The following is a 27,710-nucleotide window of genomic DNA, read 5'->3' as shown; positions in this document are numbered from 1 at the left end:
TGGCACGGGGGCACCGGCCCAACCTGCCGCACGGGTTACCTCGGGCATGAGCTGGAAACCCAGGAAGGAGGTGCTTATCTCTTTAAAGTTCTCGCCAATCTTCAGTTCTTGATGAAGAAATCCAGCCGTGGTCACGACCACGATACTGTTACCGGTACCTGCGGGGCGGAAGAGCCAGCATGAGGGGCAGGCAGAGCGAGCTCGGAGCACAGGGATGAAAGCGCCGGGAGAGCTGCAGTGTGACCTGCGGTGTGACCTGCGGTGTGCCCGGTGGGGCCACGGCTCCTGTACCACATCTGACCGTGGTGTCGGCATCTCTAACTGTAGCTGCCCCGTGGCGCCTTCGCATTTTCTCGCAGGGACACTCAGACCATTAGCCCCATTTTTACCGACAAGGAAACGGCTGGAGTCCAGCACCCTCTTCTGAGGCTTTCGGAGCCCTTCCTGCCACGGTTATTTGGCATTTCCTATCACTCGAGGCCACAGCATCTGCTACCCCCGGCGGTGAGGATTAGAGCTCTAGGTGATGGTGCCCCGCCACGGGACATGTCTCTCTGTTTAAGCTCTTCTCTGTCTCTTTCTGTTACTCACTCCAGCAAACCAAGAGTTTCCACATCACGAGAGCTACAGGTCATCAAAATTAGTACCGCAGGTAGGAGGTCAGATCAAGGGTGCAGGGGAGACGGAGTCGGGTTCAAGGGAAGGTGAAGAGCTGCAGGGCTGTCCTCTCTTGGCTTTTACTGCCTGCGTCCTCCACCTGCCACCCTGTCCTGAGGCCACCAGGACAGGAGGACACAGCCCTGCCCTCAGGCAGTGCCATCTGGCTCCAGAGGGAGGGGGCACGAGTCCCCAAGGTGGGCTCCGGCTTCCTGTCATGGTGGGTGGACTCCAGGTCCACAGAGAAATGACCCCTCTGTCCTTGGCTGCCCTCAGGACTCGGAAGCTCAGCTGGGTTCTCAGTCACAGGTGGCGAGAGCCTGCCCATACCTCTCTTTCCTGCCTGAGACCTAATAAGCAAACCCCAGCATCCCTCCTTTTATCCCGAGATGCCATTATCCACTTGGACTAATTAACAGGCCCCTAGGATGCCGCTGCCTGTCAGCAAGACCTGGGTGGCAGGAAGTCCTGCCAAGAGGCGCTAATGCCCCTGGGGGCGTGCCGACCAGCACGCTCGCCGCCCGCCAACTGCACAGGGCGGAGTTCACAGCGACCCTGCTTGTGCGAGCACGTAGGGGCCCTGCTGCACACGGAGCGGGGGACGGGGGCGACAGATGTGGGTGAGACCCATCACTGTCCTCGAGGTGGGCCGGGTACCCAAAGGGAAGGTACCCCTGCCGTGGGCGGTGGAAGGGAGGAGGACCTGGGGAGAGCTCTGTCCACGAGATCCGGGGAAGCGGTCCTCTGGGGTAACTGTCACCAACCCTCACACTCACGGACGCTCCAAGGCCCGCTTTCTGCCTCTCACATCTCCCAGCCGTCAGCGTGCTCTCCTGTGGGAGGGATGGTATTTCCATCTCACTTTCCAGATGAAGGAACAGAGACTCCAAGAGAGCAGGGGACCAGCCCAAAGTGACCAGTCATCGGTGACAGCGCCTGGATTTGAACTTGAATGCACACGGAGGCTGCAGCCTGAGCCACAGGTGTGCCAACAACATCACAGAGCAGACCTCCGGCCACAGGGAGCAGGGACGGGGTCCGCCCCCTCCCAGAAACGCCAGGCCTGGGGGAGGGGCAGTGCTGCAGTAAAGGCAGCTTCCATCCAGACACAGGGAAGGCATGCAGGGTCTGAAATACTGGGACGCAAGTAGAAAGGGAAGCCGGGGACCCTCAGGCTCACCTCGCCACGGGCCTGGGGAGGAGTCAGAGGCGTCACCTGTCCCCCACCACACACACTCTCAGGCCACACCTCAGTGCCCACGGACCACAGCTGATGAGTGACCAAGGCTTTAGCTGTTATCCTTGTTTAGATAAAGACTTGGAACGACACTTCACAGCAGACACTCTCTTTTAGCCAAAGAAGCCCTGCTTTCCTCTTGGCCTTTTCTCATTGTTGTTAAATAGGAAAACTACTTACTGTATTCGTTAAGTTGAAAAATAAGAGGGATTCCATCCTGAAAACAAGGTTATCCGTCCTCATTCTAACCTGTCATGTCTCTCACTATATTTAACAGGCAACTTTTGGTCCAAAATGCGTCCACGGATGGACACACGCACATCTGACAGTCACTGGAGGTCAACCAAAGCTGAGGGATGTGGTCTTTGAGAGAAAAGAAAGACACTCAGTGAGCTGCACAGTTACGTGGGCTTCCTCTGAGGGGACTTCCTGGCTCTTTGTGGGGCACTGAGGGATAAAAATTCTAGCAGTACGTAGCAGGCCATCTTGGGTCGAGGGTATAGTTTGGGGCTGCTGCTGCCAGTGTGGCTGGAAATAGAGGGGGGATATCTCCCAAATGAGGGATCCCCAAAATGCATGTATAAATTCTCCTCAAATCCTTGGCTGACTCCCAAACTGTGTATAAACAGCAGAACTGGCACATTCAAGACCTGAAGAGAGAGTTCACAGGGCTACAGAGGTAAAGAGTTCAAAGTTCTAGCTCATCCCTGTAGCAAAGGCTTGGCATATACCTTGGGCATTCCTCGAAACCCTACAAGGGCCATGCTGTGAGAACAAAGACCACATACCAGGACTAAGGTCGGAACTGAAATATACTCACCCCAGAAAAGCCTAAGACCAAGCCTCCCCACAGGATCCAGATGATCTGCCAGTAACTTAATGACTTTCTAGAACAAGACCTAAGGATACCGTCCAGAGTCTCCTCAGCATGTCATTAACAATATCCAGGATGCAGTGAAAATCACAACACATGTGAAGCTTGAAGATGCGACTAAAAACCAACAGGAAACACAGTAGACAGAAGCAGACCCACAGATGATCCAGTATCCAGCAGACAAGGACTTTAGACCAACGATGACAAATATGTTTTAAAACTTAGAGAAAGATATGGAGAGGATAAGTGAAGAATATAGGATTTAGGAGAGAAAATCAAAGTTCTTTATAAAATAAATGGAAGTTCTAGAACTAAAATGAAAGTTTGCTGGATAGGTTTAACTGCAGACAGGACACAGAAGAAGAGAGGTTCAGGTCTTAGCCAGACTAAAGCACACAAGAAAAAGAAGGAGAAAATTATAGCAGTGCCTGAGGCCTGTGGGACATTATCAGATGGTCTAACTAATAATATAATTATATGCAATTATAATATACATTACTAATATATAATTAGAATCCCAGAAGACACGGAGAGAGAGAATGGGCAAGAGAAATAACGGAAGAGGTAATGGTTAAGTTTTCCCCAAATTCAAGAGAGTAAACTGCAAGCAAGATAAACACAAAGCCCTTCACGCCCAAGCACACTGTAGTCCAACTCATGCAAACCAGAGACAGAATCTTAAAAGCAGCTACAGAAATCACATTATAGTCAGCAGAACAGCAGGAATGACGGCAGACCTCCCGTCAGGAAGGAGCTAAGCTGCGAGACGATGGAATGATATTTCTAGTGTGCCGGGAAAAAAACAAAAACCATCAGCCTAGACTCTGTTTACAACAGACTCGTATCAGAAGAAATACTACAGGAAATTCTTAAGGCTAAGGGGCAGTGATGCAAGATGGAAACCTGGATTTTAAGAAGGAGTGAAGCTCAACCCGAAATGGTAAATATATGGGCAAAAATAATTTTTTTCTTAATTCCTTTGAAAGACCATTGAGCACTTAGGCAAAATTTTTAAAAATAGGTTTATCACAATCATAGAAATAAAATACTGCATTTAACAACAATAGGAAAGGGAGAGAAAGAGGTAAATGGAATTAATTTTACTGCTGTGCTCTGTGTCCATTATACATGAAGTGGTGTGTAACAGTTATTCAAAGTAGATTGTGAGAAGGTAAGGTTGCACATTGAAATCCTTAAAGCAACCACTAGAAAGTGGAACAAAAAACACAGAGTTAGGGACTTCCTGGGCAGTCCAGTGGTTAAAACTCCACACTTCCACTGCAGGGGGTGTGGGTTCGATCCCTAGCTGGGGAAGTAAGATCCCACATGCTGCATGGCATGGCCCCCCTCCCCAAAAAAAACCGAACATAGAGCTAAAAAGACAATAAAGAAGATTAACTTGAATTTAAGAGCAGTCTAAAAGGAGGCAGGAAAGGAGGAACAACAGAAAAAAGTACAGATGTGAAAAATGGAAAAAAAAAATAAGGGTACACTCAACCATACGATTAATCGCCTTGAAAGTGAGTAGACTGATTGGCACAGGGTATGAATAGACATTTCTCTGAAGAAGACGCACAGATGGCGAGCAGTCCATGAACAGATGCTCCGCGTCATAAGCCATCGGGGAAACGCAAGCAGACCCGCAACGAGATGCCGCGTCACGCCCACGAGGACGATTACGGTAAAAAAAAAACAGATAATAACAAGTTCTGCTGAGGACGGGGAGGAATGGAAGCCTCACATCCGCTGCCAGGGATATAAAACGGGGTGGAAAAGAGTGACAGGAGAGCCGATAAGCAAGCTGTAGCATTCACACCATAGAAAGAATGAGCTACTGCTACTCAGACACTGCGGATGAGTCCTAAAAACACCATGTTGCCGAACTGAGCCAGACGCAAAGAACACATGCTGTAGAGCCCATGTATAGAAAGTTCAGGAACGAGCACAACAAGCCCGTAACAGAATTCAGGAGTTGTTTCCCTCAAGCGGGGGCCACCTGGAAAGGGGCACAGAGGGACCAGCAGTGGTGATGGAAATGTTCTGTGTCTTGACTGTCGGGTGGTTATGTGGTGTATACTTTCGTCAAGACACAACAAGCTGGACGGTACGGTACTGGCACAGAAACAGAAATGTAGATCAATGGAGCAGGACGGAGATGCCCGAGAGAAAGCCACGCACCTACGGTCACCTCATCTATGACGGGGGAGGCAAGAATATACAATGGAGGAAAGCCAGTCGCTTCTATAAGTGGTGCTGGGAAAACTGGACAGCCACAGGTAAATCAATGAAATTAGAACATTTTCTAACACCGTACACGAAAATGAACTCAAAATGGATTAAGGACCTAAATGTAAGGCCGGACACTTCTTATAAAACTTTCTGAGGGGCTTCCCTGGGGGCGGAAAAGTCCGCGTGCATCAACGAAGACCCAATGCAGCCAACAATAAATAAGTAAATTAATTAATTTAAAAAAATCTACAAACAATAAATGCTGGAGAGGGTGTGGAGAAAAGGGAACCCTCCTACACTGTTGGTGGGGATGTAAATTGATACAACCACTATGGAGGTTCCTTAAAAAACTAAAAATAGAACTGCCATATGACCCAGCAGTACCACTCCTGGGCATATACCCTGAGAAAACCGTAATTTGAAACAAGATACATGCACCGAGTGTTCATTGCAGCACTATTTACAATAGCCAGGACATGGAAGCAACCTAAATGCCCATCGACAGAGGAATGGATAAAGAAGATGTGGTACATATTATACAGTGGAATATTACTCAGCCACAAAAAAGAACAAAATAATGCCATCTGCAGCAACATGGATGGACCTAGAGATTGTCATACTGAGTGAGCCAGAAAGAAAGACAAATCCCATACGCTGTCACTTACATGTGGAATCTAAAAGAAAAGGTACAAATGGACTTATTTACAGTAAGTACCAAACAAGTAGAGTCACAGATGTAGAAAACAAACATGGTTACCAGGGGATGGCGGGGGGGATAAATTGGGAGATTGGGATTGACATATACACACTACTATATATAAAATAGACAACTAACAAGAACCTACTGTATAGCCCAGGGAACTCTACTCAATATTCTGTAATGGCCTATATGGGAAAAGAATCCAAAAAAAAAAAGCGGAGATATATACATAACTGATTCACTTTGCTGTAGCCTGAAATTAACACAACACTGTAAATCAACTATACTCCAATAAAAATTTTTTAAAAACACAACAAACTGTACATACGTTTTGTGCATCTCATCATACGTAAAACATGCTTCAATTTAAAAAGCGTTCACGACCATCGCCCATGCTACCTGGCATACATACACCAGGGAAGACTTCAAAGTGCAGGCAACCTCCGTGCGGTGATGCTCAGAAAATGCAGAACGCCCACGTCACTAGGCACAGCGTCTGTACCTCCCGTCAACCCCGAAGTGCCCCCCTCAGACCCCCAGACGTCCCCGCCCGAGGTCTGTGCTGGGAGGGGCAGAGGGGAGCACACAGCACGGCTGGGGAGACGTGACCCGCACGCAAACGACCGGGCCACAGAGGGCTGCCGGGAGGAGTGGCAACGGCCCCGCGGGGCACGGCGAGAGCAGAGACAGGAGCAGGCGGGGAGGCCGCGCAGGGCGTAGGGCCGCCGGGGACGCAGCAAACTCAGGAGGGGTGTGGGGAGCCGCGTGCATCAAGAAGGAACCAGGGTTTCACAGTCAAAGTTGGAAACGCGCGTGGCAGAGGAAAGGGGCCTTGGCTCCCCTGCCGTTAGCCAGGAGCCAAGGGCAGGGACCAAGCACTTACAGCACCAGAGGCGGCCGCCGTGCAGTCTGATGGCCGAGAGCCCGTCGCCCGGCAGCTGGAACCTGCTGGTCACCTGCAGGGAGCTCGCGTTCCAGGCCAGGACTGTCCCGTCCGCGCTGCACGAGTACACAGTGCTGTGGGGTGAACACGCATGCAGGCGCTTAACTGTGGCCCCGAGAACACCGTGTGCTTTTCAAGTTCCCACCAGGTAAGCATCCACAGCACGGCCAGCGAGACGCCAGCGCCGTCGGGGGGCGGGTTTCTGAGCGCCCCCCCCCCCCCGCCCGGCACCTCCACCACGGCTGCTGCCTCCGCCAGGATTTGTGAACAGAACCGTAAAGGGCTGTTAACTAAAATCCACCCCTCCCGCCAGGGGCCGGGAGCGGCACACGCCCCCTCCAAGCTCAAGTCCAAGGATCAGCAGCTGCGGGGAGGCGGCCCTTCCACCACCTGAGGGCATGGCATCTTCACATGAGGACCTAAGTCCACCCAACTGAGGACAGGCGGCGGCCCTGAAACTCGGGGCACAAGGGGATGGGGGTGGCACAGAGGGAAGCAGCAGAAAAGCTTAGGAGCTGTGGCCACCTGCGCCCAGGGCTGGGGCTGCCCGTTCAGGGTGGGTGACCTCAGCATACCTCACACACCCACTGAGCCCCGCTTCCTCACAGAGGGAAACAGGGACCCCGCCTGGTTCTCGCGTCTCCCCTGGGCACCTGCTGTGTCCAGGCCCTGTCCCAAGCACAGGACACGGCAGACAGCAGGACAGACACAGGGCTGCCCTTGGGGGGCTGGCATTCTTAACCTGGTAAAGCCAGTGAAGGATGAGGTAAATACATCTTACAGGTTGAACTGTGTCCCCCAAGAAAGACGTGTTGACATCCTAGCCCCCCAACACCTCAAAATGCCACCTTATTTGGCAGCAGGGCCTTTCCAGAAGTAGTTAAATGCCGCTAATAGTTGGATGGACCCCCATCCAACATTGACCTGTGTCCTCATAAGAAGGGGACATTTGGACACGGGCACACAAGGGGTTCCATGAGAAGACATGGGGTTAGGGTGATGTGTCTACAGGCCCAGGATGGCAGGCAAACACCAGAGCCAAAGAGCAGGCAGGGAAGGCGGGGTACCAGCTGCTACGAGCACCGCATGCACGCTAGACTCGGTCTCCAGCAGAGGCCGCTGCTCTGCACCCATCATGGCCACACCACACAGGAATGTCCCCGACTCACCTTCCAGACCCGCTTTGCTTCCCCTGCGCAGCCCGGGCCCTGCAGGCCATGGCCCACGGCCATGGGAACCCTTCCCTCTGGCACCCCTGACCCACGCAAGAGCCAGACGGCCCCTCCTCCCAGGGGAGCCTGGCCGGACCTGGGTGCCTGCGCTCTGTCCTGCACGACCAGACCCGTCACGCTGGAGCGGTGGTCCGTGAGCTGCTTGTTGCAGGACATGCTGTGGACGTTGATGATGTAGATGACCGAGTCCTCCGAGCCGACCCACACCTGGGTTTGCTCCGCCATCACCATGCAGTTCTGAGGGGGCCGAGGAGAGAGCAGAGCAGTCAGTTAGTTCCCCGTGTTCCCGGCAGTCGTTCTGTCCTGTGCGCTCACAGCCAGCGCTGAGCCGCCGCTCAGGGACCGACAGGCTTAGGGTCCTGCCGGCCTCTGGTCACGCTCTTGTCATTCGATCAACACATCATCTTGCCGTGTGTTCCTGTTTAAGGATGCCTCTGACCCTTGAACGACACAGGTTTGAACTGCATGGGTCCACGTTTTCTCTGTAAAGCACATTCCAGCCTCTGGCACCTCAGCTCTATACTAGGGCACCATGTTAAACAGCAAAATCACGATAAAAAGCACAGAAATGTGAAGAACGTGGCACTAAATAGGCCGTGAAAAGGACACGTGTCTACAGTTCGAGCTGAACCAAGAAGGCAGAGTCGCCTGGCTTGAGCTCGGCTGGGAACACGCACACAGCGCCCATTTCTCCCTGCTCTGGAGACGGGCATGTCTGTGGAGAACCATGAAAGCGCCGTAAGTATCTGCTCTGGAGCTACAAATAAATTTTAGCGGGTAGGTAAGTTTGCAGATATGGAATCTGCGCATAATGAGGACAGACTGTATATTAGCCGGTGCTCTTGCAGCTAAGAGAGCAGCGCTCTCGGGGATTCCGGCTTAGCACGGTCAATGCCAGTGACCATCTTCAGACTTTCTGAAATTAGAAATTAAGAACTAAAACACTGAAGAGTTATAAAAGCCACATAAACATGTGAAACGCAAATGTGTCTGCCTGTACATCTCAACCAACCCGACTGCATCCCTAAAACAGCGTTCCCTAAACGTTGCCTGAGCGGTGTCCGACTCTATCCATGATATGGGCAACATTTTACTGGTAACCAAACGAGGGTCTCAGATTGTCAGATCCAAGCAGATTTCAAAGAGCAACAGTTACATCACTGTGGAGGGGCTGAGGCTAGATCTAATCCTGTATAATCAGTACCGATGGTGCTTACTGGTACTTATCTTTGTCAGAAGAAAGAGCTCATAAAAATTGATAGCTTTTGGGGCTTCCCTGGCGGCGCAGTGGTTGAGAGTCCGCCTGCCGATGCAGGGGACGCGGGTTCGTGCCCCGGTCCAGGAAGATCCCACATGCCGCGGGGCGGCTGGGCCCGTGAGCCATGGCCGCTGAGCCTGCGTGTCTGGAGCCTGTGTTCCGCAACGGGAGAGGCCACAACAGTGAGAGGCCCGCGTACCGCAAAACAACAAAAAAAAATTGATAGCTTTAATTTTACCAATAAACATTCTCATAAGTTAGAAAAAGATGCAACCTTGCTAATTTCAGAACTAATCACTTAAAAAAGCCCTTTCTTTTGAGGCATCTACCTGAGAATTGTTGTAACATTTTAGTAAAATGTCTTTCTTTAGTGGCCCAAAGATATCTTAGATAAACCACTTGGAACTTCAAATTCCAGATGAGGCAGCATTTTCTAGAGATAATTGCCCCAGTTGCTGTCTTGTTGAAACAGTACAAAATATCCCTGTGAAACCAGTGGGAAGATATTTTCACATAACTGGATAACTCTCTGCTTTAATTAAATGTTACCTGGCCTAACTGGGGAGCAGAAGAGATTGATACAAAATGCAGCCATATGATTTTATTTTCACAAGGATTTTAAGTTATTCTGTTACTAAACAGTCTTTGAAATGCTTGTAACTAAGAATCAACAGGAAAGAAATTAAATTTTAGAATAAGAGTGAAGTCCTTAACTTCTCCTCCTTGTTTTTCATTTCACCTAAAGCGTTATTACACTTTTGTACACGTTTTACTTTAACGTGCCTTGGATTCCGTTCCTTTGTCATCTGAGGCTCATTGTTTGAACGCGGGGAAAATGGTTTAGCAACCTCTTTAGACGATCCCGCACCCTCTTGGCAACGTATATTTGGATTCACAATTTTTCTGTTTCACCCCAGTTTTGAAAACATAGATTGTCACATTATCTTTAGATGGTGGAATGTGGCCATCAAAGTTGATAATACGAAGTAATGAGGAACACTTAGGTACGTAAACTTCACTACACCATGCTTTTTACATTAAACATGAAAAAAGAAGTTTTGTGTTAAAGGAGTTGGCCTGAGGATTTTCCTAGCAAGAATCCCTTGGGACAGTGGCTTCCTTTGTGCCCTCAGAGGGTCTTGAACAGGATGAAGCCCACCAAGGAGTAGGTGTGACAGCATTTTGAACAGTAGGGTGGTATCGCCAAAGATACCTGGAGTGCCGAGTTAAAAGGCAGCCCCACCGGAAAGAAACCACTGATCACCCCTCATCTGGAAACACGAATTCACACGACACGTTCCAGGCGTGGAGGCCCTGGGGCACGTGGCTGACATCACGTAGTACAGAAATAAGACATGATTTTCAAAGGGCCGTGCAAGGCCTCGAGAAGTCTCCAAAAAGCAGGGGGCTGATCCTGGTGGCACTGAGGGCTACAGACCTGAAACTTGACCTTGGGTTTGTGGGGGTGGGGTGAGGCTGTGTTTGCATGAATTTAACTTTTTTTTTTTTTAATTTATTTTATTTATTTATTTTTGGCTGTGTTGGGTCTTTGTTGTGGTGCACGTGCTTCTCACTGCGGTGGTTTCTCTTGTTGAGGAGCACGGGCTCTAGAGCACAGGGTCAGTAGTTGTAGCACGCGGGCTCAGTAGTTGTGGCTCGCGGGCTCTAGAGCGCAGGCTCAGTAGTTGTGGCACACGAGCTTAGTTGCTCCGCGGCAATATCTTCCCGGACCAGGGCTCGAACCCGTGTCCCCTGCACTGGCAGGCGGATTCTTAACCACTGCGCCACCAGGGAAGTCCCTTAACTTTCTTTTAATTAAAGTTGACTAGGCTATCAGTCTAAAAGCTCAAAGAACTGAGGTTTCTCAACCACGAGATAACTATAATATCATGCAGATTTGACTTAAATGGTTCTTAGTTTTCGAACCCAAATGTGTTAAAATGATTCTAGTGTCTGCTTTTGGTGACTGACAATGTAAATGTGAGACTACCACACTGCCCTTTCCATGACTGAAATCCTGTTTTAGATTTCAGAGCGGGGATGGTTAAAGCCATTATCTGCTCACTTAAAGAAGAATATTTAAGTGAAGGATGGAACAAGCTTACATTTTAAAACTCGAGATAAAAATCAAAGACTTGCAGGATTCAGCGACGCCGTGGGTTTCGTGAATCCCGCTACCTATACAGGTGGACGTGTTCAATTTCCAAAATCACAAGTTAGCCTGGAAGCTGACTGAGGACTGTGCGTGTTCGTTTACTCACCAGTTTAGAAGTGCCCACTTTAAAGCAGTGCTGGTGAACCGTCCAAGAGGAAGCGTCAAATACGACCACCTTGCCTTCGTTCAGAGCGCACCATAATTTGGGGTGAGCGTCCTCCACTTTTTCTGCTGGGTCAAGATGCCCTAAAGAGGAAAGCAACCCGGAACGGTGAAACCCTCTGCTGCATCAGCACGTGGTTCCTACGTGACTCAGGTCCTGACCGGCCAGGTGCCACCCTGGGTGCCCAGGACCAAAGGTGAGCACGGCCCGAGCTCCCGTGCCCCTCGGAGCTTCGAGTCTCGGGGACAAGCTGGCTCCAGCTAGAGAAACACGCAGACAGACGGAGCCCGGGGGTGGCTTCCCTGAGCCGGGATCTGGGGGAGGCCTGAGGATTCACTCGTGGGCAGCGTTTCAGGCAGAGGGAAGTGGGCGCAGGGACAGAGGAAGGAGGGAGCCTGTGGCCACGTCCCCGAGGGCAGCTGGGCTCCCGCTGCCTCACGTCACCGCCAACACGAGGCCTGGTCAGCGCTCTCCGTCTTGGCCGTCCTAACGGCGTGAAGACTTTGGTGTTTCATTTGTGGTTTATTTGCATTTCTCTGATGCCGATGAGGCTGCTGGCTTTAGCTGGGCGTCTGGATCTCCCCCGTGGTGAAGTCTTTATATCTCCTGCCCTTTTTTTTTTTTTTTTTTTTGCGGTACGCGGGCCTCTCACTGTCGTGGCGTCTCCCGTTGCGGAGCACAGGCTCCGGACGCGCAGGCTCAGCGGCCATGGCTCACGGGCCTAGCAGCTCCGCGGCATGTGGGATCCTCCCGGACCGGGGCACGAACCCGCGTCCCCTGCACTGGCAGGCAGACTCTCAACCACCGCGCCACCAGGGGAGCCCCTCTCCTGCCCATTTCTGAATCGGGCTGTCTCATGCTCCTTGACTTGTAGCCGTTCTTTAAATATCCCCAACTTGAGCCCCTTGTCAGTTCTCTTGTCTTGTGAACACCCCTTTCCCAGTCTGCAACCACCACTTTCACTCGTTTGGAAGTTTCTTTTAAAAATCCTTAACTCACCAGTCTGTTCCTTTATGGCTAGTATTTTTTATATGCTATTTGTGAATTTTTTCCTTACCGTAAGGTCATGAATATCTTCTATGTTATCGTCTCCAAGTTTCATTTGTTTATGTTTTTGCCTTTCACGTTTAGACTGTGAAGTGATGGCCACGTGTGATCTGAGGTGTGGTCGAGCTTCATCTTCTCCACACAGATGCACAACGTCCCAACGCCTTCTGTGATGGAGACCGTCTTTCCCCTCCCCTGCTCTGTAGCACCACCTCTGTCACAAGTGCAAGAAGTGTGAATCTGCCAGTCTTTCTGGGGTGTTCACGCCATTGGTCTCCTGGCCCCCTTGGGGGAGATCCTGCCCACTGAGACACAGTCTTCAATCCCTCAGAGACTGGGATGCTCTGAAGCCGGGCTCGGTGCCTGGGGCCTGGCTCCCTTGACTCTCGGCATTCTTGGAGGGGTTGCCCGCTTCTTGACGGGTGCGTCCTGACCCCAGGCTCGTCCCCCTGACCCCACATGGCTGGCCAAAGCTCTCTCAGCCACTGTTTCCAGTACCAGCAGCTCCGTTCTCCTTTGTTTTCTTATATGTTGTCCGGCCCTTCTAGATGTTCTCAGCGGGACGGGAACTAGCCCTTGATGACAGGAAACCCAGAGTCTAGTCAGGCTTAATTTAAGGGAAACTAGCGTAGATCTAAGGACAGCTCGTCTATTCAGATGCCGTGATGAAAAGCGTCTTGGTCTGTGCTGTCACAGCCGAGTGACATCAACAGAGCGCCTCGACTGGATAAATGACGTCTCCAGAGGGATGGGCTCGGCCGCTCTCGACTCTCTTTCATCTGAGATCTGTTGCTTTACTGGGTCTTCTGGACGTTCAGGGAAGAGAGGAGGCTGCTTTGCCTCAGAAACTCGATTCGCCCATCGGAAACCGTGTGGAATGTGAGCTCCTGGCTGTGCATCGCCGGACTGCCCCGCGAGGTCACGAACCTCGGAGGGTGAAGGACAGGGTGCACGGATGCTGCCACCACCGCCGCCGCCGCCAACTCCTGATGCGGACAGGCCAAACACGGGGCGACCGGACTCAAAGGCTCTCTTCTGCCCAGAACTGAGCTCCTTTGTTCCCAACACTATAACCTTGAAGCAACACTCTGCTGCAACTCTCTGCAAGTCAGAATTAAGTAAAAGCATTTGGACAGTTGTACGCCTGTGACACAGGGCCGTCTTTGTTTACCCCCAGGCCTGGGCAGCAACCCTGTCTTCTTGCTGTCATCACTCTGACGCAGCTCGTAGGGGCCTTGAAAGTCTGTGGGACTGTCCGACCACTCCAAGCAGGAAGAGCCGTGTTGTCAGATGTGCACATCAGCATAGGAGGTGCAGCCATCCCATCCCGGTGACAATGGGCTTGATCCGACCAAAGACAGAAGCGCAGGGCCTTTATCCACCGGATGTGAGGACGGCGAGGCCGGACGGGGACTTGGCCCCTCACGGCCCCGCTCCAGCCTCTGAGTCCACAGAGAGGCCGCACCTCATTGCTCAGGGTTCCGCCCTCCAACAGTAGAAAACCACCTGGTCCCCGTCCACCCTCATCCTGCCATCGCCCTTCCACTTCAGCGCTGACCCTGACCACAAGTCTTAAGCTCTCAGATTGTCCCAAACACAGCAGCGACATAAACAACCAGGTCCTACTGTACAGCACAGGGAGCTCTATTCAATGTCCCGTGATAAACCATGATGGAAAAGAATATGAAAAGGAACGTATATACGTGTATAACTGAATCACTTTGCTGTACAGCAGAAATTAACACAACGCTGTAAATCAACTATACGTCAATAAAATTTTAAAAACAAACGAACAGCAGTGACAAAGCAGGGACTGGCCTTCACCTGGGGTGTAGAGCAGGACATCGATGGCGCGTGGGAAGGTCTCTCCTGCGGAAGGGTTGATCTTGTGCTTCAGGGTCTCTGAGGTCGTCTTCGGAACTGCCATGGGCACTGAAATGCAGACACGGGGGATTAGTTCCCCAGACTGGAGGAGACCCAGGTTATCCAAGAGCCTTGCACATTCTGCTTTCCTTAGGGTATTAGCTCTGGGGTAAAACTTCATAATTTGTGAAGACGACGCTCTCTTTAAACTGGACATTAAAGTAAAGCCAAGCGTATCCGGCCAGAGGGCGAGCATTTGCCAATGTCTCACATTGCTTTTTGTTTAAACACAGCTCTCAAGCTGAATGATCTGACCTCTGTCCACACTCAACCGTTACGTATGGTCTAGCCAAGAGAAGACTTTACACGTTCCTCCATAAATCTAACCCACGAGTGGTTTCTCACCCTTGTCACATAATGTGGCTGCCGTGGGTGCGTCCTGTGTGCCGTAGGACATTTTAGCAGCACCCCTGGCCTCACCCAGTCAATGCCAGTAGCAGCCTCCCCACTGCCACACACTCACACACACACTCACACTCACACTCACACTCTCACACACAACACACTCACACACACACACACTCACACACTCACACACACACTCACACACTCACACACAGATATCTCCAGTCATTGCCACATGCCCCACCCCAGGGATGGGGTGCAGATTGCAGAAAGTTTCGTTTTTAGACCTTCCATCACGAATGGACCATAAGCTCTTAACTTAAGCCCAGGATCACGTATGGTTGCCTCATTACGCTTTACACAAGGGAAAACAGTTCTTGATTGGGAACAAGGAATCAGGGACACTGAGCTTGGACCATCCCCCCTTTGCCGTATGGAATTAAGAGTGTCATTTGTTGGGTGCTGCCATGGTAACTGTGTGTGTTATTTCCAGAGGAGTGAGAAGGCTTTTCTGTAAACTCTTGACAAAGATCAGGCATGAGCTTGGAGTGGTCTAAGCAGCTGAAGTGTAGTGTGTATTTGATTTTGTTCCTAATTAAGGGGGGGGGGGGAAACCCAGCAATTGATGTCTGGTTCTAGGACTGTTGACAAGAGCGCCTCCAAGTCACTCCAGCAACTGGAGCATCCTGTCTGCTCCCGGGGCGGGGCGGTCCTCGGACCAGGAAGCTCCAGGGGTCACACAGTTAGTGACAGACACAGCAAAGAGGAAAATGCACCAGGGGGAATGAACACATAACTGAGGCTTGTTTGCCCTAATTCTGGGATGACAGTTTAAACAGCAGTGTCTTCCTGGCTGTATACACCCAAGAGGAATGAAACACACGTCCAAACAAAAACCTGTATGTGAGTGTTCACAGCAGCACTATTCACGACAGCTGGGAAGTAGAAAATCTCAAATGGTCAACGGCGGGTTGGATAAACTGTGCCGTATCCACAGAGCAGAATACACGCAGCCCAAAAGGAATGAAGCAGTGACACCTGCCACTCGGGGGAAGCCTGGAGCGTGATGCTACATGAAGGACGCTAGACACACAGGACACATCCTGATGAGTTCACTTAGAGGAAGTGCACAGACTAGGCCAAAGTGTGGCAAATCCAGAGAGACAGGAGGTCAGCGGTTGCTTAAGCAGGTGAGGGGTGGCTGCTAAATGCATGGGGCTTATCACTGGGGTGATGAAAATGTTCTGAAACCCATCATGCTGACGACTGTACCTCTGAATACACTCAAACCAGTAAGGCGTGCACTGTAAAAAGGAACGGTATGTGAACTGCATCTCAATAAAACTGTTATTTTTTAAAAAGTGCATACAGATAGAACTAGATGTCATCTTAAAAACATCCTGCAACTTGTTCATCCGTGTTTCCTGAATTAATTGCATGTTGTGGTTTAATCTAGCACACGTGACTTCCGGCACATAGTAACGTTAATAGCGATAAGGAATCCTCTACTCTCTGCTTCTTTATGCAAAGCACAGGACAGTTGGTTTTAGGAGATCATTTAAAAGTTGAAACAAAACAGAAGTAGCTAAAATGATGCATAAAGCTATTCTTACCTACTTGCTATTTCCTAGACTTGAAAAATCTTCTAAAAATAAAAAATTGAGCTTACCACCAACCTCCATATGGCTTCCAGAATGTGAGAGCCAGATTTCAAGCTACAGGCGGAGATCAGAGAATTGCTATGGAGGGAAACTGACCAAATCAAGAGAAAAAAGAGAGATGGCCATCGGGGGCCTCCACGCGCTCGCGCGGCGAGGTCCAGCAGCCAGGGGCAGCCGGGCACAGAGGCCCCCGCAGCTCCGCAGTGGGCGTGTGTCTGACCGCAGAACTCAGCGACCACGACGGCGATTCCGTGAGTCACGCAACAGCCTTCCACGAATCTCTGCTCTGCTTGAACCAGCCAGCAGCAATTCCGTCGCTGACAACTAAGATTCAGGAGCCATATCATCCGGGGTAGAGTGGACTCTAGTAACCCAGACACTGAAACGGTGAGGTGCCTCCACGTGTCCTTAGGCGCACAGAGCTCCAAGGTATTATCAGGTGAGGAAAGGAAAGATGCAGAACAACGGGTGATATTCAAAAATGAAAAGTACAGAAGAAAAAAACTTGAGACATTTGGGATTGGTTCTAATGGACAAGACAAAAGTCAACCAGATAAAAATCACTTAAGACATAACTCAGGACACCGCGGCTGCATTGAACACATGCTGATCTTACTTTCGTTCTTCATCTTATCAAAGTAAGATAACTTGGAGGCCGCGTAGATGGCGCCGGGCGACTGCAGTGCACCCACGACGGCGTCCATCAGCAGGACGTGGGTCAGTGCCTGCTGGACGTACTGGGGGTCCTGTGGGAGGGACAGTCATCTCAGCACAGCTTCACTGAAATCATTTCACTCTAAGACTTTGTCACGTCACATAAAACAACCCTTTCAAAGATGTGTGTTTTTCAAAGCCACGTGAAGAGTTTAGATTTGGATTTGATGTCATGTGATCACGTCCTCTTAGTTGAGACACACACTGGCTGTTTATACCAGGGGTCAGCAAACTTCTGTAAAGGGCCAGGTGCTGAACACTTTAGGGTCTGTGGGCCATGCAGTCTCTGCCACGACAACTCAGCTCTGCCGTCAAGGGCAAAGGCAGCCGCAGACACTGTAAAGGAGAGGGCGGGATGTGAGTCCGTACGACTCTCCTTAGACGTCTGCCAGCCCACGGGCTTTGATGAGCCAGTGTGTGCTAAAAAACCAGTGGGTACAAAACCAGTGAGCCGCGAAGTCACAGAGTATTGGAATCTTAGGACCTAGTCCCCGCTTCCTGCTCCAAACAGAAACGCTCCTTCTGTCTCCATGACCTTGGGCTTCTCCAGTGACAGAACGTCCATCAGAAACGGCAGCTCTCCCACCACTGAACATACGTTCTTCCTGACGCTTTCCACTGGGTGCCGCCCTCACCTGCATCTCCCTGAGGATCCGTGGGCACAGCTCTCCAGAACCTTCTGAACTGCTCCCTCATGGGAGTCCCCTATTCGTACTCTTTGCCCACTTTGTTGTGTGTTTTCCTGTCTCATCTTGCCATTTAGACGAGACAAATATCTCCCCTGCACCGTGTGTCCTCAGTCTTACCCTCCGTCCACGGTACCCTTCATGACTAGGAAGTCTTAATTTGGTGTGATCAAAGCCATCAGTTTGGCCCAAAGTAAATGAAGGTACAGAAGTCCCTAGGATATAAATGTAACCCTGTGGAAGGAATCTAACACCTCCCCCCAACCAAAACCCTAATCCTGTGAAGGGGAAAAATGAAGAGCCGCTTAGAGCAGGGTGTGCCCGGACCACCCAGCTCAGACCTGCCAGAGTCCAGCCCCCGACGCTCCCTTCCCTGGGGTGTCACCAGGGGCAGGGGGCAGTGCAGAGTGGTCGCTCCCACAGTCCACCCACACCACCCTGCCAGCCCTTGCGTTTGCCCCCAGGGCGTCCCCCAAGACCCAGGGCTTTGCACCCCAGGGCTTTGCACTGGGTCACGTGCACCGCAGCATCCTTCATGCCTTCTGATGAGACCTCATCTAATTCAGTGGATCCCAAGCCCAGGCCCAGGCCCAGGCCCCAGTCCCACCCGGCTTTATGCTGAGCATTATTATAGAGACATGAGCCTTGGGTGAGAATAAAAAGGCAGACCGGGCCCCAGACCTTGTGGTCGTCGGCCAGCTTCTTCCCAGCCCACATCTCCTTCACCATCAGGTGCCACAGGTCACACTCTGTTTTAAGATTAGCTTCAAAGACTTCTTTCTTGGACAGCACTTTGATTTTTAAAGTGGGAATTCTCAGGAGCAGAAAAGCTACTGTGGTGTTTCTGACTTCCTGCAGAGGGAAAAAGAGGCAAGTAAGTGAAATGACACCCGCAGGGACCCTGGAGTCGATAGGAAATACATTTAGGGGTGGCGGTCTGCACACACTGAGGGGACCCACTGGGCACTGGCTGACATCCCCATGGGAAGGCAGAGTCCTTGAGGCTGGCCTGGGGCTGGGGCTGCCCGGGTGGGAGGTCCGGCAGGACCCAAGAAGGCCCTGAAGTACCCGGAGCCGGGTGCCGGGGGTGGGGTGAACAGGGCTCCTCCAGGTGGTCTGTTCTCAGAGACAGGTGACGGGGAGTCAGGGTCACGGCGGTGTCTGGAGCTCAGCAAGCCTTCCTGGTGGGTCTAAGTGTGACCTGTCAGCCACACGTCGACAGAGACACACCGGTGGACTCGTCCTCAGCGTTTAAAGGTGCCTCATTCTTTCACCTCCTTAAATCTCTGTCTCTGGACTTCTGGGAGGAAGCCCGTCAAAGCAGGCTTGGGGGGAAACTGAAGGAACCAGTGAGAAGGTGCGTCCACTGGCCCAGCCTTAGGCATGGGCCACAGGGGAGTTCTCATGCCTCTTCTGTCTCTGGGAATATGCAGTAACTGGATTAACACATCTAACACACCGCTTATAAATTTAGGAAATAAACATGGGAAAATAAAGGTAAGCCATGAGTCAGGATCTCGACTCAGATGCCCTTAGTGGGGAAGATGACATTTAAAGTTGTTATAAAATGAACACCGTGGGCCAGCCAGGAACCTGATCAGGAAACGAGATGGAACCGCTCACGGGCTGGCCCACGGCCGTTTCCCAGTAAAGCAACGTCTATGCTTCTCCTACATTGTCGAACCAGGTCAGCGAAAGGACAAGCCTGCCTTGCTGCTTGCTCTTCCCCCAAATACAAGTCAGCTGAGTGGAGAATCAATCTGCTGTCGGTGCACTTAACTGCTCTGAACACATCACCCACTCCATCTATTCAGTCCTCACATCACTCCTATTCGGAGGGTGCATCCTTATTCCCACTTTACAGGTGAGCAAACTGAGGCACAAACCATGAGTGGCTTGTGACGGGCCCACGGCTGGCAGCGCCCGGTGGGCTGTCCGGCTGCTGCACCTCCCAAGCCCAGGCGGCTTCCAGAGCTGCCCTCACCTCTATGTTTCTGAAGGTGGAAATCTCCACGTAGCCCGGCCTCCCCTCAGTAAGGAGGAACAGGCGCTTCTGGGTCATGGCGATCTTGCCCACGCCGCGATTTGTTTTGACGGAGCTTGACAGCTTATACACACACTCGTTTTTGTCCAGCTGCTCCGTCACCGAAAAAGGCAGGTTGACCCCTTGGGCCTCTGCTTCTGCCTCCTTCCAGCAGTTGTAGAAATCTTTGAATGTTTCTGGGTCAATCTGTTTCTGGTGTCCTTAGTTTTATAAAGAAAAAAAAAAGAGAGATTCTTACAGCCACGGACACAGGTGCCTCAAGAACGGCTGCTTTACAATCAGGAAGCAGCACGTTACCCGCAGGACATAGCGGGTGGCGCCAGCACCTAAGTCTGCCTGGATGGAAACCACCTGGAAAGCGTCCCCTCCTTCCCCAGCTTCCCCAGGTGCCCAAGTGGGCACTTGATCTGGCCTGAGCCCATTGCCCTCTCCAGCCCCTACCTAGCCAGGTAGTCACAGTAACTCCTAGGGCACCAGGTAGGGACACTGGGACAAGGACAAAGTCCTGTGTCACCTCTAGAGCTGGTGGCAGCCATCTTGGGGCCAGTCCCAGGGTGAAGCTAATGCTAAAGAGACCAGATCCTTGGTGACACTCCCATACCACTGGATCAAGCCTTACCTGAAGCTGCCTTTATCTCAGTACTCTTTGGGTATATGAGCAAATAAGTTATTATTTGTAACCGTGATGATCTTAGTTGATACAGCAACCTTCCCAAATGTCCAATATTCAGGGGCTCCGGAGTCAGAGAGAGACCCAAGTCCGAAGCCCAGCTTCACTACTGTTTAGCAGTGTGACCACAGGTCAGCTGTGGAACGAACCTGCTTCCCTGTCTGTAACGTGGAGCTGGAACCACCCCCAACTCCCACTCAGCCGCTAAGAAGTCCGGCCCGTTCTAAGCTCGATGTTTCCCTGTGCCTGGCTCCTGCATCCTCCATTCTGCATCCTGGATCTGTCTGCCCTCCGTCCTCAGAGGGCCCTTCACATCCTACACAGGAAGAAGCTCCTTAGTGGCCTCCCCCCTTCTAAGCTGCCCCCGCCGGCAGCCTGCTTCACTCCACGCCTAGAATGAGGCTCCTCGTATTCACCAGGCCCAGATTCCTCCAGGATCAGGCCCCTCCTCCCCTTCGCACTCCTGCATCCCAGCACAGTGACAAGCATGTTGTTATGTGCCTCTGCACATGCTGGTCTGGAGTGCTCGGACCACAAAACTCCTACCTATCCTTCAAGACCCAGATAAAATGGCCCATGGGCAGCCTTCCCAGACAAGGGGCCCACTAAGCTGATGCGCTCTTCCCTCACGGCATCTAACAATGCTTGCTGTGCTCTACCCTCTATACAGGCCCAGCTACCCTGGGCAGCTTGGTCCTAGATCAGGAGACTGAGGACTGGAGAGGGAAGCCCTACCAGCGGGTGGGCAGGTGCCAGGCAGACGGCCCGCCGACGCCGTGCCTTCGTGGGTCTGCCTTTCCCACTGGGGGCCTGCTCGGGATGCAGAAGCCTCCCCGTCTCAGCCTGGCTGGAGGCCAGATCTAAGAGGTCAAGAAAGGCTGTGAGGACTTCCCTGGTGGCGCAGTGGTTGAGAGTCCGCCTGCCGATGCAGGGGACACGGGTTCGTGCCCCGGTCCGGGAAGATCCCACATGCCGCGGAGCGGCTGGGCCTGTGAGCCATGGCCACTGAGCCTGCGCGTCCGGAGCCTGTGCTCCGCAATGGGAGAGGCCACAACAGTGAGAGGCCCGCATGCCGCAAAAAAAACAAAAAAGAAAGGCTGTGAAAGCTCGGCTCTGGTTCCCTAACACCTGCCAGATAACGGTTTCCTGGGGAATTTGATGTCGTGGCCACAACTGAGTCTGGCCTCATCCCCACACAGGGCAGGCACAGGAATATTCAGGTGAAAACCTCCCAGGTGGCAGGATTCTGAGTCGATTCTCCTCTGGCTCACCTGTGTTTTTCTAATTGCCTCACAACCGTGGTCTACTACTTACAAATTTGTTTAACGTCCTTGGATCCAAACAGAATCACACCACAGTGGGATATCTGTATATACTTGGGTCGTTTTTAGAAAGTAAGTTACTGAGGGACTTCCCTGGCGGTCCAGTGGTTAAGACTTTGTCTTCCAGTGCAGGGGGTGTGGGTTCAATCCCTGGTCGGGGAGCTAAGACCCCACATGCCCTGCAGCCAAAAAACCAAAACAAAATAGAAGCAATATCGTAAAAAATTCACTGAAGACTTTAAAAACGGTCCACGTCAAAAAAAATCTTAAAAATAAAAAAAGAAAGTCACTGAAAAAAATGAAGCACAAGGGCCGGTGGGCAGGTGCCCAGGCAGACGGGCCCGGGGGTCCCTGTGCTGGGCAGCGAGGCACCAAGAGGGTGCGCATCAGGGTGGGGCCCCGACCCTGTGACACGGTTCTCATCCCGCTTCCATTTCGGAAAGGCTCCTCCGTGTAGCTGCCTCTGACTGGGGCGCCTCCATGTACACCTCCTGGCGGTTCTGAACGTCATGTTTTTAATCAGAAGCACTTGGCTATTTTAAGTGGACGACAAGGAAGAGGATGTTTAGTCTACGTAGCCAAGGAAAAGCCCAAGAATCAGGAGAGCGCGAGAGGGGAGTTGGGGAGAACCACGAAGCCATTACTTAATGAAAGCTGGAGCCAAAGATGCTGGGACGTGGAGCCTGGAGCCAAGAAACCCGTCCCTTCTGTCATTAGGACAAACGCTCCCACCATCTGGGTCCCTGCACAGTGCCGGGGCCAAGCGGAGCGAAGCGCAGGTCCCCAGAAGCGGAAATGGCTTCCTCTCGCGGGCAGACGGGAGGCGGGCTCGCGGGCTTTGAGAGCCGGGGTGAAGGACACCAGAGAGGCCAGGGGTGCCCACGCGGGCCTGTGGATGCCACCCCTGCCAGGGCCGCAGCACAGCTGGACGGTGCACGTCCATGGCACTCACACAGCAATAGCCACCGTGCACACGAGGGGCCACCACGCACACCCACAGCCGCGGACAGAACGCTCATTCGTCTCCAATTCTGCACAAAAATGCCACCTGTTCATCTCTGCCCCTCACCCGCACTCCAACACAACCCCTCCAGCTCATCTTACGGGGGAGGCAGGGTCACCGGCTCCCGTGGGCCACACTGAAGGCCACACACAGCTGACTCCCCGCCCCGGGACCAGGTCGTGAGGGCCCTGCACCTCGAATACCAGACTCCGACGTGTGTTCTTATGTTACATCCGTTTATTCTAAGATGGTGACCTTCAGCTTTGACCTAATCCTCCTTTTATTAGCACATACGCGCCCGTCAGGCAGAAACGTACATTGGATGCTGCGCGACAATGGTGCACGTATCCCAGAATCAAGGCCAACAATGACCTGCTTGCAATGCGAATGGAGCCTAAGTGACAACAGGGCCATCGACGGCACTGTCACCGTGGTCATCTGAGGATGCCCTCCCGGGTGTCCTTTCACCTCCCTGCAAGTCTGGGGCTGCTGGACGGCGCCCACGTGTTCAGCTGTAAGCCACACTGTCTGGCTCCCGTGGGACACGCTTCTGGCCGAGGAGAGGTGAGAGCTGGGAGGGCCAGGCCCTCTTCTCCCAGGAAAAGAGCGCCGCCCAGGCCATCGGCCCCCCCGGGCTGCGCAGCAACGGGCTGGGCTGGGGGGAGAGGAAAGGGCCGGCTGCACGTCCAGACACCTCGTCACACGAGAACAGCGCCCCCGGGGGGATTACGCCGCGGTACTTCAGGCCCTGCAGCTGGCCTAGCGCTCGTGTCCTGGTGTCCTCGCGGGGGCCTGCGCGGGAAGGGGGGGCAGGGCCTCCTCTGAGAGCGCTGAGCCCCACAGCGCCTGCGCCCCACCTCCCGGTGGCCTGGGTGCTGCTGGTTGACCCCGTGAGAACCTCTGCCCCTGGCGGACTCAGTGCGCCCCCCACTGCCCTGCCCATGGGAGTCCCCTGGGCAGCACCAGTCGCCCACAGATGCTCAGGGAGACGAGACTGGCTGGCCAAGACGGGCCACTTCTCCGCGGCCGACATAAGGTGACACCACGCGGAGGGCCCCGTGGGCGCTGGGCCGGCCGCGCCCCCATCAGACCGATGGAGGGACTGTGAACAAGCGGCCCCATCCCTCCACTAGTGGGAAGGCGGCGCGCGTTCGTACAGAGAGGCCGGGCAACTCGACGGCAGCCGCGTAACGAGGAAGGACATCCCACACCTGTTACCAGCAAAGCACGGCCTGTCCAGAGGACACAGGGGCTCCCGCACAGGACACGGAAGGAGATCCGACCCGACGGAAAAACAGGCCAGGCTGTGCCGCGCAGCTCCAAGGAGAGAGGCCCAGACGCCCCGAGCACAGGTGCCGACACTCAGTGCGAGGCCACCTTGCTCACCAAACCGCAGAACACTTCAGACAACTGCACCCCGCGCTGCCCAGGAGGTGCGGCTGGGCAGCCTCCCACGCTGCAGACCCGCCTTGAGGGACCTGCTGGGGGGATGGCAGCTCCCACCCGACGGGGCTGCAGCAGCATCCTAGAGAAGGCCATCCACGCCCGGGGGGCAGGCTGCGAGCCTCACTCGTCAGCATCGGGACAGGCGGACACGACCAAGGGTACAGGCCAACATGCTGCGCCGCCCTCACGTGCACAACACTGTCGGCAGCAAAGGCACGGCGACACGCCTGTGAGCACCACGGATACGCTTTGAAAATGCAGACCAACACACACGCACCGCGTGAGTCACGTATAGTTTACAAACGCACAAATCCTATGTTCTGCTTGTGGGTGCATCCACGTGCCGCAAACGCATAAGAACTTGGTCAGAAGGGAAAGGTCAAGTTTGGGACAGTGTCCCTCTGAGGAGGGAGCGGCGGAAAGGTTCTGGACCAACCAGACAACTGCAGTAAACGTGGGAAACAAAAGCAGCGGGGGTGGAGGTGCCTGAAGCATTCCGGCTGGAGACACCCGTCCCCATGTGGGAGGAAGGGGTCAGCACACAGCGAGCAACCCCCCAGGACGGGAGAGATGCCATTAAGCGTCACCAGGCCCTCCGTCCCCACCCCCTTCCCAGAGCCTCGGCCAGCCCAGGAAGCAGGTAAAGCCCTCGCCCGCCCCGCAAGGCTCCTCCGGGCTGGGCCGGCCTGCCCTCGAGGGTCTGCGCCGCCCACCCCGCAGGCATCCTCCTACCTACGGTTAACGCCTCGAGGGTCTGCGCCGCCCACCCCGCAGGCATCCTCCTACCTACGGTTAACGCCTCGAAGAGCCGGTGTATGATGCCCGCGTCCTTCACGATGCCCGACTCCTGCACCCTCTTCACGAAGTCGTCCAGCTGCATGTGCTTCTTGGGCAGCTCGAAGTTCTTCACGCGGTCGTCGGCCTTGGGGGCGTCCTCGGGCTTGTCCACGACCTCACTGATGAGCCGGCGCAGCTCGGGCGTCCGCTCGGCCTGCGCGCGCTCGGGCGCCGACAGGGACTTCACCGTCCTCTGGACGAGGTCGGCGGGAAAGACGCGCACATCCGTCTTGTACAGGCTCTGGAAGTCCAGGAGCGCGCCCAGCCGCTGGCCCTGCATCAGCTGGACGAGCCCTCGCAGGTAGAAGTACCTCGCCAGCAGCACCGAGTTCTCGGGGGCCAGCGAGTCCATGGCTTTGCTCAGCTGCGCCACGCAGTCCGCGTGGAACGCCTGCACACACTGGCCCACCAGTGGAAAGTGGATTTCCGGGATCTTGAAGGTGTATGTCAACTTGGGGGGCACGTCCAGAACTGAGGAGTGAAGGGGAGATGAACGGTTAGCACGGACCTTAGAAACAGACACGCGTTCCCACCCCGTCACCCGGCCCAGGGCCGTTTCTGTGCCTCGGGTGCAGCGTGGAGCAGGACGCCCCGTGCCTCTTCCAGAAAGTTCCACGTGCCCCACGCTGAACGGGGCCCCTCACTGCTCCCATGGCACAAATAATGTTATTTGTTAGAACTGCTGGCGCGAAGTTGAAACACGCGGCGGTGAGTCTCTGTTGAAGGACGGAGCTAATCACCTAGGCCGAGGCGCACCTGCCAGGCGGGAGAGCCTCCCAACAGCTGTTTCATTCACCTCACCAGCAGCTCTGCGCCATGGGCACCGTTACCACGCCCCTCTCCCAGGGTGGGGACTGAGGCCTCCCCGGGTCCCCGGTACACAGCTACTGGGTACCCCAGGGTCACACAGCCAGGAAGCAGCTGTGCAGGGGACTCAGACCCACCAGGAGCCTCCAGAAGGTCAGTAAGGTCTTTTCATTCGAACACGCGGCCCCTCCTGGCGTCGCCGGCATGATCCCCACTCAGCCTCCAGCTCTCCCGCGAATGCGCCAGGAGGTACCAGCTGGTACTGGTGCCTTAGCCCGAGGCAGCAGCCACTGGGGGCCCGAGCGGCTCACAGCGCTGGCCTCACTGCAGTTTCTCCCAAGGGCACTGGCTTCCTCTGTACCCTCAGCCCCTAGGAAGGGCCTGGCAATCACTGGGGGCCTAAGAGTTGCTGCATCCCCTTAGACAGTCATATATGTAAACACGTATCTCCTATGTACACATACACATACGTGCATATGTGTATGGGACGGGGCGATGGAAAATGCAGACGAGAAATCGCTTTCTGTAATAAGCACAGTCTGCAAAATGAACGTTCTAAAAATATTTCAAATGACTAGTCGCCAGAAAGCTACAGCCATAAGCCCCCCTTCGCTTCTACCGAAACGAGCTGTGGTTTCTTTCAGTGACGGGCAGCATGAGAACCAAGTGAGTGAGGAAAGCCACACCACCTGTGTGGCTGCCTCCACAATCCTCGGTGTGCATCTTCCGCAGCGACGAGTTCCGGGGCGGCAGCTCGGGCACCGCGATGTCCTGCAGGTTGGGCATGCTGACCACCATGCGCCTGTGAGCCCCGTGCGGGGCCGAGGGCTTCCGGCTGGCCATCTTCTCCACGGTGGGTCTTCTTGGACTCAGGAGCATCCCGTCTATCCTGGGTGGGAAAACCCAACACCTCGTAGACACGGCAACGGCTGAAGCACAGGCTCAACTGGGCATTTTCCCCACCGTGGTGACCAGAATCCAGCATTCCCATGCCGAGTGGGAAACGGCGGGCACACTCCTGGCTCTCCCACGTGTAGTGACGGCTGCATACAGCCCACACCCCAGGAGAAGCCACAACACACAGAACAAGGGCGTCGTCGACAGCCGACACGCGTTTGAGGGGTTCAGGAAAAGCGGCATGGAAGAGGCGGGAAACGGTGACGATGTGGAGAGAGAAAGAGAAGGAAATGGGGAGAAAACAGCACAAAGACCCAGAGCTGCCGCTGCAGGTACCCAGAGCTGCCTCTGCAGGTACGTCCAGCGCCCCCTGCAAGAAACAGAAGTGCACGGGGAGGAGCCTGACGTGTTACCCGACTCATTATGAATTTCTAAATGTGAGACTTCTCTGATCGAATTTATCATTTATCCTTCCACATAAAACTGTGCTCCTTGAGCACACGGACACCCAAGGAGTCGTGCATCCTTTAGAACGTAATATGCAAACCTGTCCTCTTCGGACTGCGTGCAGAGGTCCATCTGGGCAAAGGCGTCCATCCTTCTGCTGAGCCGAGCCTTGAGGAAAGCATGAAACATGTAGGTATCCAAGACCTGGAACAGACACCGAGGGGCAGGTTATTGCGCCTGGTCCATGGTCCTCTCCTCCCCGAGCTGCCAGGGCAGCTGCAGCCACTGCACGGGTGGCCCTTCCCGACCCACCGAGGCCTCTCGCCAGCACCTTTGGACAAAAGTGCCCAGACACAGGTAGCTTTCTTAATTTATCATAATCTAAGATTTCCCCTCAATCCCTCACCAGCCAA

General features: G+C 53.5%; 1 protein-coding gene across 4 annotated transcripts in view; it reads right to left on the bottom strand.

Moving 5' to 3' along the window:
- Nucleotides 1-27,710, bottom strand: part of DENND3 (DENN domain containing 3) — a 58,401-nt gene that overhangs the window by 1,294 nt on the left and 29,397 nt on the right. For all 4 annotated transcript variants that reach the window (XM_030875931.3, XM_030875932.3, XM_060287654.2 and 1 more), the window contains exons 11-21: nucleotides 27,398-27,501; nucleotides 26,643-26,842; nucleotides 25,096-25,617; nucleotides 19,809-20,068; nucleotides 18,506-18,676; nucleotides 17,041-17,170; nucleotides 14,320-14,427; nucleotides 11,392-11,531; nucleotides 7,949-8,109; nucleotides 6,581-6,714; nucleotides 40-158 (exon numbers count right to left, since the gene is read on the bottom strand). In XM_030875931.3, coding sequence (XP_030731791.2) covers nucleotides 40-158; nucleotides 6,581-6,714; nucleotides 7,949-8,109; nucleotides 11,392-11,531; nucleotides 14,320-14,427; nucleotides 17,041-17,170; nucleotides 18,506-18,676; nucleotides 19,809-20,068; nucleotides 25,096-25,617; nucleotides 26,643-26,842; nucleotides 27,398-27,501 — 2,049 coding nt within the window. The remainder of the gene's footprint in view (nucleotides 1-39; nucleotides 159-6,580; nucleotides 6,715-7,948; nucleotides 8,110-11,391; nucleotides 11,532-14,319; nucleotides 14,428-17,040; nucleotides 17,171-18,505; nucleotides 18,677-19,808; nucleotides 20,069-25,095; nucleotides 25,618-26,642; nucleotides 26,843-27,397; nucleotides 27,502-27,710) is intronic.

This window comes from Globicephala melas, chromosome 17 (assembly GCF_963455315.2).
Source record: "Globicephala melas chromosome 17, mGloMel1.2, whole genome shotgun sequence".
Taxonomy (NCBI): Eukaryota; Metazoa; Chordata; class Mammalia; order Artiodactyla; family Delphinidae; genus Globicephala; species Globicephala melas.
The sequence above is the reverse complement of the archived record's forward strand: the minus strand, read 5'-3'. Positions and strand labels throughout refer to the sequence as shown.